Here is a 10964-nt window from a genome sequence, read left to right on the forward strand (position 1 = left end):
ATGACGAGACAGTCCCTTCTGTCGATACCAGGGTGTCTCTTTGTCAAGTCCATTGTTGTTGTTTCAGTCTCAGACAGAAATGCCCAACTGAAGGGAAAAAAATCGGTTAAAAACAAATATTCAGCTGGTCCTCTCAAAAATGTCATATAGAAAACTAAAGAAGTGCAAGATGCTTGTAAAGTAAGTGGCAAAATAGTAAAATTCAAAAAAGACTAATAGTCCAGGCAAAATAGCGTTTTACGACGACAGCTTTTTCAGCATAGATCATTTCTATGAGGTGTCCAGAACAACATACTAAAAGTCCTAAGAAATCCTAGTTGAGGAAATATGTTGAATTCTCATCAATCTGAGATGTGTGCTAATAATGCATGGCAAAAATACACCTCAAAAATGTAATTTTTTCCTTTACTCCTATCAAAATGAAACTTTACACAATGAAAGTAGTACCCATGAAAAGTAAAAAATGTTGTATTACAAGTTTCTTTTGAAATCAATTTGAATATGCACATGAGCACTATACACATCCACACTTATTGCATATGTCCATAGGCAGAAACACCATTCATATGTATGACAAATACATCGGCCCAATCTTCATCCAATCATCCTACTGCCAATGGGTGATGGCAATGCTGCTTTTAGACTGGCCTCTAACCTGAAAACTGCCTGGCTTGGTAGTACCTGCCAGGGGTATGGTGTTTCTGCCTATGCAATTAGGACATATTCAATAAGTGTGACGCTCATGTGCATATTCAAATTCATTTAAAAAGAAACTTGTAATACAAAAAAAGTTACTTTTCATGTATACTTGTACGATGTAAAGTTTTATTGTGGTAGGAGAAAAGGAAAAAATGAAGCCTAGTTGGGTGTATTTTGGGCATATTCGATTAGTCTGTAGCTCATTTACATATTACAATTTTCAAAGAAACTTGTAATACAAAAAATGTTACTTTTCATGGGTACTTTCATTGTGTAAAGTTTTATTTTGATAGGAGTAAAGGAAAAAATTACATTTTTGAGGTGTATTTTTGCCATGCCAGGACACCTCATAGAAATGATCTATGCTGAAATATTTTTGGCTCCAAAATGGGTTAATTTGCCAGGCCTATAATGTAGAAAAAAAACAGCTTCCATGTGAACAGAGAATATGTCCCTCTGTTCAAAGCATCATTTCAACTGACACACTCACACACTAATAATCACACAATTAATGGATGGACTGCAAACTCAAAAAACACTTTCCAGAAGTGCTTTTAAGTGCATGTGCAATTTTTGCGGAGAACTATGGCAGCAAGCTGAACACTGATGTTCAAGTGTTCCAATTTTGAGGTAGCTGTAGGGAAGTCGCCATGCGTTTCTAATGTGGTTTCCATTTCTCAAACCCCAGTCACATGCAGCAGCTGTGCTTCAAAGCCTCTGCCATGACAACGAAGGCAGTGTGAACCTTTAAGAAAGTGAAGGCACGACATCCCACAGTGACAGGATTCCTATACATGTGTGACAATCCTGGGATGCAATACAGCAATAACTGAAATTTCAATTTTGTCAGCACTCTCCCATTCCTTTGGGGTTGCAAGTTACCTAGAACGACTCTAAGCAGTCCCATGGCGAAGGTTTTTTTGCAGGATGGAGCAATCGACATGCTACTGACAGCGAAATAATGATTCATATATGCAGTTGATAATTATGTCTGAGACAGATATTGTGATGAAGAAATGAGGTAAGATCAGAGTGAGCTCACCAGTTTACCAATGGAAACAGATGGGAAAACAACAGAGAAACAACCAATTTAACCTACTTTAAACAAACAAAAAAAATAATTAAATAAATAAACAATACTAACATTACAAGCAGCTTCCTGCTGCTGTTCAGTTTTACCTGCAGTGGTTCATTTTTGCAATGTTAGATACACTAGATACGTGTAACATGGACCCTACCCATTGTGAATGTCACTACAAATATACTCAATTTCTAACGATGTCCTCATTTCAAAAGGAATTTTTAGGTGTGACATGAAGGGTGTGTCTGTATTTAACAAGAAATACATATTTCCATACATAATTCCACTCATTGCAATATTTGAACTATAAGAGCAATTGCACCCTCATGTCCATGGGTTAACCATGCCAATACTAAGGGGTTATCATCAAAGAATCATTAAAATATTTTTTTTCAATTTACTGTCCCTTAAAATATGACAATATGTCATACAATTTCATTACATTTAGCAGACGCTTTTGTCCAAAGCGACGTACAAGGGAGAGAACAGGTTGAGAGTACCCTCTTTTTTCCCGGTTAGAATTTGACATCAATTAATTCAGAATTTATAAATTCCTATAGGCAGGGGTCCCAGTGTATAAATATAAAGAAAAGTCAGTGTACATACTTTTCAATTTGCATAGATTTCGTGTCAGTTTCAGGTTTCTCAATTTGCAGTTTGACACTTCTAACCCAAAGCCAAATGCATGGTCATTATGATGGATGATCAGATCGCATACAAGATACTAACCCACAGCTGTAAAAAGAATGGTTTATTGAAAATCAGATTTAAAAAAAAAAACTTGCATCTAAAAAACACAAACATTAAATAAAAGTTTACCGTTCGAGTGGCATATGCAAATCAAAGTGCTCATACGGTCCCTTGTCTTGAGCTGCTGTGCCTTGGCTCAGCAGGCACCCAGTGTGACTGCTTATCGTGTGCAACACTGCCCTTTTTCCAAGTTTCAGAGCTTGAAAACTTCTTTTGATTAAATGATCTTCACATTGATGGCAATCAGAAGGTCTGGATTGAAAAAGCTATAGTGAAAGCTGGGTTAAAAAAAGCAGTGCTGCCTTTAAGAGGAAAAGACATACTTGGCTAGATTTTCAAACGGCGAGATTGTATGGGAGACAGCAAAACGTGGACATCTTCAAAAATCCCCTTTTTCTCAAGCACCGAGGCATTTGTGTGCCATTTGCATTCTCCATTTAAGACGTCTTCTGGTAAAAACGTGCCGATTTTCGGACTTTTCGTATCCATCTCTTAAAGACTATACTTCCTATACCACGCATGGTGGGGTCCAATGTGACCTTTGCACCTTTTTGTTGTTGTTGTTTTTTTAAAGACTACACACTGGTGGACAACCTGTTCGAAATTAGGGAATGGACTACACTGAATAGACAGATCCCATCCTCAAGTGGAGATGGCTTGATAGGATAGTCATACTGTCACTTTCCCACCGTGACAAATACTTCACAATGTACAACATGTAAAATACATTTCCAAGTAGTTTGCCAGGAAAAACAATGTATCCCTGAGTGTTGTGACTACAAATGCAGTTGTGCTTGTACAGCAGAAAACAAAAAATCAAATACTCCATATTGGTCAGTTGTGGCACCCTCCTGTAAGATGATTGCTAAGCACCACACATGCACTTCCAGACATCAACTCCATCAGTTGTGCAACAAAATATGTTGCAATTTATTGAAGCATGCAGGAAAAGCACCATGACTGCTGGAGGAAGCCATACCTCCTGAAGAAGTGCCCTCAGACAAGTTAATTAATTTAATGACAAAACTTAAAAATAACTAAAAGGACTAATACAGTTAAAATGGACTAAACCCTGAATGACAATGGCTCAATCCTGCTCTGAGCCCAGCCCAGCAGCAGGTGAGTTGTAAACAATTCTTCACCCGAAAAGGTAGTGTGTACCAGAGGCACCTCAGGTAAGGCCTGCACAGGTGCATCAGCTCTACAGGTGATTACAGGATCGTCCAGCAAAAATGCTCAAGTGTCTTTTCCAACAGGTGCTAGGGGTAGAGGGCAAGAAGGGAAGGATAAGGGATCCATTGCTTGCATCTTGCAACACCAGACGGGTGATCATCAGTCAGAGTCTGACAGAACAATAACTTCTTCCGGGTCACACTGGGTGGCTGCATCAATCTGATGGAGGGACAAGGGAAAGGAGTTAATCTTCATTAGCAGATTACCATAAGAAACATTACTGGACATAAAGGCACAGTAACAAAGCATTTCATATGATCATCATTACATACTTTTGTTGAATCTCAGTCATCATTATTATTTACTATGGTTGTCTCAGAGGGCACATAAGCATAATTCAACTCAGAAGAGGGTGGTACCATACAGGAGAGGTTTGGGAAAAATTGTGGATAGGAAGCAAGTCAGATGCCTTCCATGCACTCCAACCTTATTTGCCTTTGGAGGTGGGGTCATCTGGGAACTGCTCACCGTTTCCTGGGTGGGTGAGTCTGCTCGGGTGGAGTCTGCTTGGAGGGGGCTGCTGGCCACGCCCATATCCAGAGGGATGTCGCTTTCACTGCCACTGGGGTAAGAAGAGAAAGGATCTATACTCTGGCTGTTTTCACCAAAGAGCGTCTGAAGCTGTTTTTTTTATTATGCTCTTCGAACCCGTAAAATGAGCATACAGCAGATATGACTATATGACTCTGACAGAGGCTAAGGCAATTGTACAAAGGCCTTTACTCGACCAAATGATCCATGTGCATTCCATTGGATGCCTTTGAGGATATAAAGATGTGAGGAGGACATGAAGTCAAGCAGGGTTCAACATTTTCACGAGGGGTACAAGAGAAAGCCAGTGGTGGCAATCTTCATGGCTCTTTATTACCAAATGTAAGGCTTTAGGCAGATCTGGTGTCTAAAGCAAGAGACACCCCAACCGATATCAAAGAACAAGCAGCGAGAAAGGCGACCGTTGCGTCGCCTTAGGTCACCTGTGTCTAGGCCGAAAAGTTGCACTTGAACACGCAAACACTGCAAAACCATAATCAAAGCAGCGTTTGCTTACCATTTTCACACTACTCTCACTCACCGCAGACAGTGTTGAAATATAGCTACTTCAAATCAAGAATATGTGTGACAACGAGCTGCAAATGGCACTGGTGTTGTCTGCACTTAGTCTTTTTGTTGTGGAAAAAGAAAGAAAGAGGCAGAGGTGAAAAATCAGGAGAAACCACAGACTGACAGACGGAGTTTAGTTACCTCTCATTATAATACACCTGATCCAATTAATGCAGCGCCTCTGAAGTTGCACCCAGATGTATAATGAGAAGACTGTTCTCCCTCACCTCATGCTGTTGGCTTTGTGACGCTTGCTGCTGGTGGTCTGTGGGATAAGATCAACACTTTTCCTTCTCTTCCTGGAACTCCAGGCAGAGTCAGTTTTTACTGGACTCGGGGGAGAAGGGTGGCCATTGGTCGCCTTCGTGTCACAGGGAGTCAACAACAAGTCCTGGTTGGTGGACACCACCGCCGGCGATGGGGGCAGAGAGTCTGTGTTTGTTGTGATAGGCTGAGCGGGGGAAATGGGGCTCCGCCATTGACTGTCCTCAAGGGGATTTGTTTTGACGGGCTCCGATTGGCTCGGGCTGTCTGAAGGGGAGGGATTTTCCGTTGTAGGTTGTTCTGGTGGGGAGGTGTCTGTGGACGCACCTCTGTGGCTGCTGCTCACTGACTGCTGGTCATTTTCACTGGTGCCTTCTTCCTCCTCCCCACCACCCTCCTCCTCCTCTTCCTCATCCAGAACAGAAGATTTGACTGAAGGCAAGTCCTCACTGCCTTGGTTTTCGCCATCACTGGCGTTTGTAGGCTCATCATTTCCCTCATCTTCCTCGTCACCTAAACAAAACAATAAGCTATTGAAACCCCAACACACTTTTCAACACACTGGAAGTGTCACCCATCTCTCTGTACTCAAATGTCAAAATCTACTCAAGATATTTGAATACTTTATTTGACCAACTTCTGTCTAATTTCTACTTGTGACTCACCCTCTTGAGAATTACTGGCCTGTATCTCTTCTTCAATGTCTGGGTCTGATGAAACATCATCGTCCTCATCTTCCTCTTCCTCTTCATCACCACCACTCTCATCCTCTTTTTCTTCTTCCTCCTTTTCTTCCTCCTCCTTTTCTTCCTCCTCCTCTACTTTGCCTGTATTCTCCTTGTAAGACACATAGACAACAACGTTTGTCTTTAGCGGCAACTGAGTTATTCACAAAACACTGGCTAATTTAGCACAAAACACTGTAGCATGCAGAAACAGATTACACTCTAACAGATAAACTAATGAAGTATGTTATGTCCTGTTAAAGTCAAAAATCCAAAGATGTGATCATCGGAGTCGTCTCTAATTTCAGTACCACTACACTAAATAATATAATAACTGGAAGTATCTCACGAGAGAGAATTGCTTTGCAATTAGCCAAACACTTTAAAACAGCAAGCCAGTTCACGGCTCCTCTTCCTTACCTCTTTCTTCTGGTTAGCTTTCTGGCGCTTCTTCCTCTCCTCCTCCTCTGTGTCGCCCTGCTTCATGGCGAACTTGGTGATCACTTCCTCCAGGCTGGAGATGGCCACCTCCCGATTGGTCCGCAGCTTACGGGCCAGGCCGGAGTCAGAGAGGGCAGGGTCTGTATCTAACGGGGATGAAAATGGGAAAGGGGTTACCACAGAGACTGGAGTGGGCCAAGACATAACAATGCCAACCAGTCCTAACTGATGCCCTAAAGTAAACATTGTACTAACAGTGAGTGGTTTGGACTTATATTGGTTTCTATGTTTTATATGTATGTAATCCCTGCTTGTTGCATAGAAACCTGTGTAAAGTTAAATTTGTTTATTTGTGGTCAGGGCCTTAAGTAGCAAATATTAAGACAGAAGTGATACCAAAGTTGTAGCATTGCCTGCAATGACACTATAAAAGCTCGTAAAACCGCAGTAGATGCAGTAAATGCACTAATTTGGGCCATCATGGGTCTACGCATGTGGGAACACGTTATCCATACAAAACAGTGGCCAGTGATGCCAGTGAATTGGCTAGCACTCGTACTGGGCTTGAAGACATCTGTGAGGTGCGAGCCAAAGTTGTAGACCATGTCCAGATGGCGGCGGTCTTGCAGGCGGCGGCCGGTCTCCTGGAAGGCGTCCTGGGCGATCTGAGACAACTGGCTGCGGCTCAGTGACAGGCAGTGGCGCTGGTTGGAGCGCTGCACCAGCTGAAGGATGTCGCGGTAGTCCGGCGGGTTCCACCGGACCTCTGGGCTGTTGATGTAACGCTCAATCTTGAGGGACAGAGGCAGAGAGAGGGGAGAAAGTAGGATTGAAAGAAGGGAAAAGACAGAGAAAAAGAGAGAGAGAGAAAGAGAAAAAAAAAAAAAGAGTGGATAATTACAAACATGAGCTATATAATCTACCTGTTTACCACAACAAACAGGTATATTATATAGATTATACAGATTGTTTTCTGTCTGCATATGATACACAGAAAGTGTAAGAAAATGAGAGAAAATGTTATTCGTCCTACAATAGGACTCTTTTTGTGAGGGTGAGGCTGTACCAATCTGGGAGTTCCTTGATCAGTAAACCCCCGCAAAAAACACACCCTTGGGTAATCCCTGGTGTTTTCCAACCTTTTTGTTAATTTCAGGATGGCGAGACCCTTTGTATGATATCCTCTGCTCAATGACTCTCCCTGTCAAAGAGTTACAGCTCTTCAGCTCACAGAGCTTATCGTAGATTTTCATCATCTGGAATCAAACCAAATGAAAGCATATTAAACATAGAAGACGCAGAGTGGTGGCCAATAGAGACATACAGGGAGATGTTTTCAACAAAGTACATATAGAGGAGGGTAACAAATGATGGCGGATGACAAAAGTGAAAGAGAGACATCTAGGCATACAGAAAAAGGGCATCTAGGCAGAACCCACCTTTCTCTTAAGTTTGTGCTCTTGGATGTAGCTTGAGTCCTCCTCCTCCAAGTCGTCCACACTGAGCTCTCTCTCTTGCAGACGCTTAATCTCATCATTGTACACCTTCAAAAGGTTCTCTAGATATGCAATCTAAACAGAGGAGATTCAAGAGGAAAATTAGTCTCATGATTAGAAAATGACCACACTTCACAGAACTTTTGTCTTTCCATTTCAAAGCCATCCACATAATCAGTGTGAGAAGGTAGCTTACACTTTCGATGAACCTGGCATGAAAAAAAAAACAAGGTGTCTAACTAGGTAGAGAGAGGCGATAAGAATGTTTTGCACCAAAAACGTAAAAAAAAAAAAAAAAGCAGACAGAGATGATGATTTTTGTAAAGACCTGTCTCCTGGAAGCCCGTTTTGTCTTCTTTTCTTCCTGTCCTTCATTTCCATGTTCGTCTTGCGTCCCAGAGGTAGAAGGTGTGACCTCTGCGGGACTCCCACCCTCCGCCTCTCCATCTGTCCTCTTCTGTGTCTTTTCCTCTGCAGGAGGGAGTGTGTGAGCGGTTGTCCGCCTCTTGGTCGAGTGCTGCTTCAGAACTGTGCACAGCTCGTTGATGTAGACAAATGTCTTGGCCGTGCTGGCCTGGGCCTTGGTCAGACAGCGGCCCAAAGTGTTCCGGAACTCAACAGAAGACAAGAAATCTGGTGAGGCCTTAGTGTGTCTGGATTGCAGGAAGGTCAGAACCTCAGAGCAGTCTGTGGTATGGGGCTTGCAATGTTCCACAAACTGAGAGAAAGGATAGGCAATAACCGGTAACATTAGCACATACAATTATAAACTATGGCTGGATTAGCTGAGAAGAACTGTATGAAATACAAGAAATACATCCAAACAGAACGGGTGGGTTGTATTGCTATGTAGCTTAATTAAAGGAGCATTGCATCACTTCAACACAATTATCTTTTTCCTACACAGATCATCATCTCTCCTATATACTGAAAAGACAACTAATCTTTCCTCCAAATTCACACTGATGGCCATACCCAACAATCTAGCCACTTTTATCTCATCATAGTATGCAACTCAGTCCTCATTTTCTCTCAGCCCCTTTCTCTTACCTCCGCGAATAGCGTCTCATTCTCTTTCTGCAGGACATGACTGTCTTTTTTCGCAGAGGCAAAGGGTGACTGGGTGATGTGTGTGGGGGCCTGGACATTTTTGCTGGGTTTGAAGGCCGATGAACGTGGGGAAATGGAGGATGACGGTTCAGACTTTTCTTCTTCCTCATCGTCATCCAGGATTATAATGCTGTCCATTGCCAAAGAGGGAGTTTACTGAAGAGATATCAAAACATGGTTAAACACTGGACAATGGTCCCCGATTATAGCACAAGAACACAATATTTTACAGGTTATCCTGAGGTAGGTGTAACATATACACTGAACAGCTGTCAACCTTTATGCTAACCTAACTTACAATCACTGCGTCGCCATTAATGCCTGGTTTGAAACTCATAAACGGCACCAAGAGAACCGCAGGAGAAGAAGACATATTTGACGTAAACTGAAAATACCACTTGAAGTGAGTCCTGGTGGGTTTTGAAATAGGCTAATGTTAGCATTACTTGCTAATATGATATGGCTAAGATAATAGTTAAAATTGAGGTTTTCCCGCTCTTCGCAGCTGACGACAGAATGTTTATATCCGTTGTTTTTTGTCTGTCATATTTCAATCGCATAGAAATAACATAGATAATGTTTGCGTTACTTGCTAATATTATATGGCTAAGATAGCTATCCTAGGATAGTTGTTATATTGGTATGACATTGTTGGTACTGAGCAGCACATGATACCTAGCACTACCGCCAAGATTCATAGAACGATCGGCACAACACTTAACCAGTTAATCTAAATTTCTCTTCATAATACTTAGCGATGGCTTGTTTATCAAGCTAACATTACCCTAGCTTGCTAGTCATTGTGCTAGCAAGGCTACAAAGACAATGAACTCCAGCCTCCGGGGTAAAGTAGAGGATAGCAATAACAAATAAGTTATCATACATTTAATATAATTTAAATACCGATTAGGTTACTGTTCATGAGTCGTTGCACACAACTAATGGGCCATACATGTAAAAGAAAAGCAACGTTACCAAGGTAGCGATAGCTAATTTGAGTAACAGCTGGATAGCAACCTTACCCGCGCTCAGATCAGATTCTGTTTTCACTTCTAACACACCCTACAAGTACGTCTCCAGTTCGTTGCCGGTCAGTAACAATGTCAGTCATTGGGTAACAACCTTTTCCGTTCTTTCTTCTGTAGTAGTATGCCGGTCTACCGTTCTAAGCGGTTGTGGAATCTCCCCCCTAGCGTAGAAACTCGGTAAACAATCTGCGAACACAAAGAGCGCTGGCCTACTATGCTATGTAAAAATATGTGTTTTGGTCGTTTCTGTAGATTTAACGTTTTACGTCGATTTATAACTCTGCTCTCTCATCATCAGGGTGTTAATCCGATTTGCTGTGTGCTTATGAAATAATAGGAATAACAGGATTGACAAAGAACCTTCCAAATGTATTTATTTCAATCAAAGCCAACAGTGTTTGACAAGTGCACAGGCTACGATTCAAGCACACAAAAAAATCTATTTACAATCTGCCCTCCCCTTCTCCCACTCACACACACACATGCCCATCATATATCAATTCAAAAAACCAACATCCATTGGTACCATAAAAGAAGTCACAATTTTTAGAGTGCAATAGTTGTCAAAATTAATACAAATGTAAAATACACCAACAGTGGAGTTTTGAGGGCGCTGTGCGTTTCCTAATAGTAGAGCACATTCTGTGTATCTTTAGTTTTATCTTTATCATACCTTCACAGAATTAAATCATTCATAAGTTTATTTTTTGAAAACCCCAACTCGGTGTCACAAGGCTAAACAAAATCGTTAAAATGTTGAACAAGAAGCTGTTGAAGAACGCATCAGCCAAAACAGGCATTTTATGCCCAAAATAACAGCTTGCTGGTTTCGAGGTCAATTCTCCTTCTGAAATCGAGAAACAGAACTGAGTGGTAAAACAGTGCCAGGCAACAATGTGAATACTGAACATGCTGATAAGATAGAATAACACAAACAAAAACTAAAATTGACTAAAATGACAACTTTGGGCACACATGAAATAGAGAACATGAACAGATATACAAAGCGACATAATGAAACTCATACTGACTGAGA

At 41.5% G+C, this 10964-nt stretch overlaps 1 protein-coding gene across 4 annotated transcripts; it reads right to left on the reverse strand.

Annotated features, from left to right (window-relative positions):
- Nucleotides 1-2516: 2516 nt before the first annotated feature.
- daxx (death-domain associated protein) lies at nucleotides 2517-10126 on the reverse strand. 4 transcript variants are annotated; one of them, XM_042705410.1, is made up of 11 exons: nucleotides 9923-10126; nucleotides 8841-9056; nucleotides 8119-8508; nucleotides 7734-7865; nucleotides 7434-7550; nucleotides 6854-7085; nucleotides 6274-6440; nucleotides 5794-5965; nucleotides 5092-5641; nucleotides 4232-4325; nucleotides 2517-3922 (listed from the first exon to the last, which is right to left on the reverse strand). In XM_042705410.1, the coding sequence occupies exons 2-11, from the start codon at nucleotides 9036-9038 to the stop codon at nucleotides 3863-3865; spliced, it is 2112 nt and encodes a 703-aa protein (XP_042561344.1). In that variant the 5' UTR covers nucleotides 9039-9056; nucleotides 9923-10126; the 3' UTR covers nucleotides 2517-3862. The 4 variants fall into 4 exon arrangements, with proteins under 4 accessions (XP_042561344.1, XP_042561341.1, XP_042561343.1 ...); XM_042705407.1 differs by having other exon boundaries at nucleotides 4190-4325; XM_042705409.1 differs by lacking the exon at nucleotides 9923-10126 and adding an exon at nucleotides 9199-9853 and having other exon boundaries at nucleotides 4190-4325.
- Between the last annotated feature and the right edge of the window lie 838 nt (nucleotides 10127-10964).

This window comes from Clupea harengus, unplaced genomic scaffold (assembly GCF_900700415.2).
Source record: "Clupea harengus unplaced genomic scaffold, Ch_v2.0.2, whole genome shotgun sequence".
Classification (NCBI taxonomy): Eukaryota; Metazoa; Chordata; class Actinopteri; order Clupeiformes; family Clupeidae; genus Clupea; species Clupea harengus.

Coding starts and splice junctions, on each gene's coding strand:
- daxx (XM_042705407.1), bottom strand. CDS start 9,038: ATGGACAGCATTATAATCCTGGATGACGATGAGGAAGAAGAAAAGTCT. Junction 5,966..6,273: donor AAGCTAACCAGAAGAAAGAG/GTAAGGAAGAGG, acceptor GTGTCTTACAAG/GAGAATACAGGCAAAGTAGA. Junction 4,326..5,091: donor CACAAAGCCAACAGCATGAG/GTGAGGGAGAAC, acceptor TTCTTACCCCAG/TGGCAGTGAAAGCGACATCC.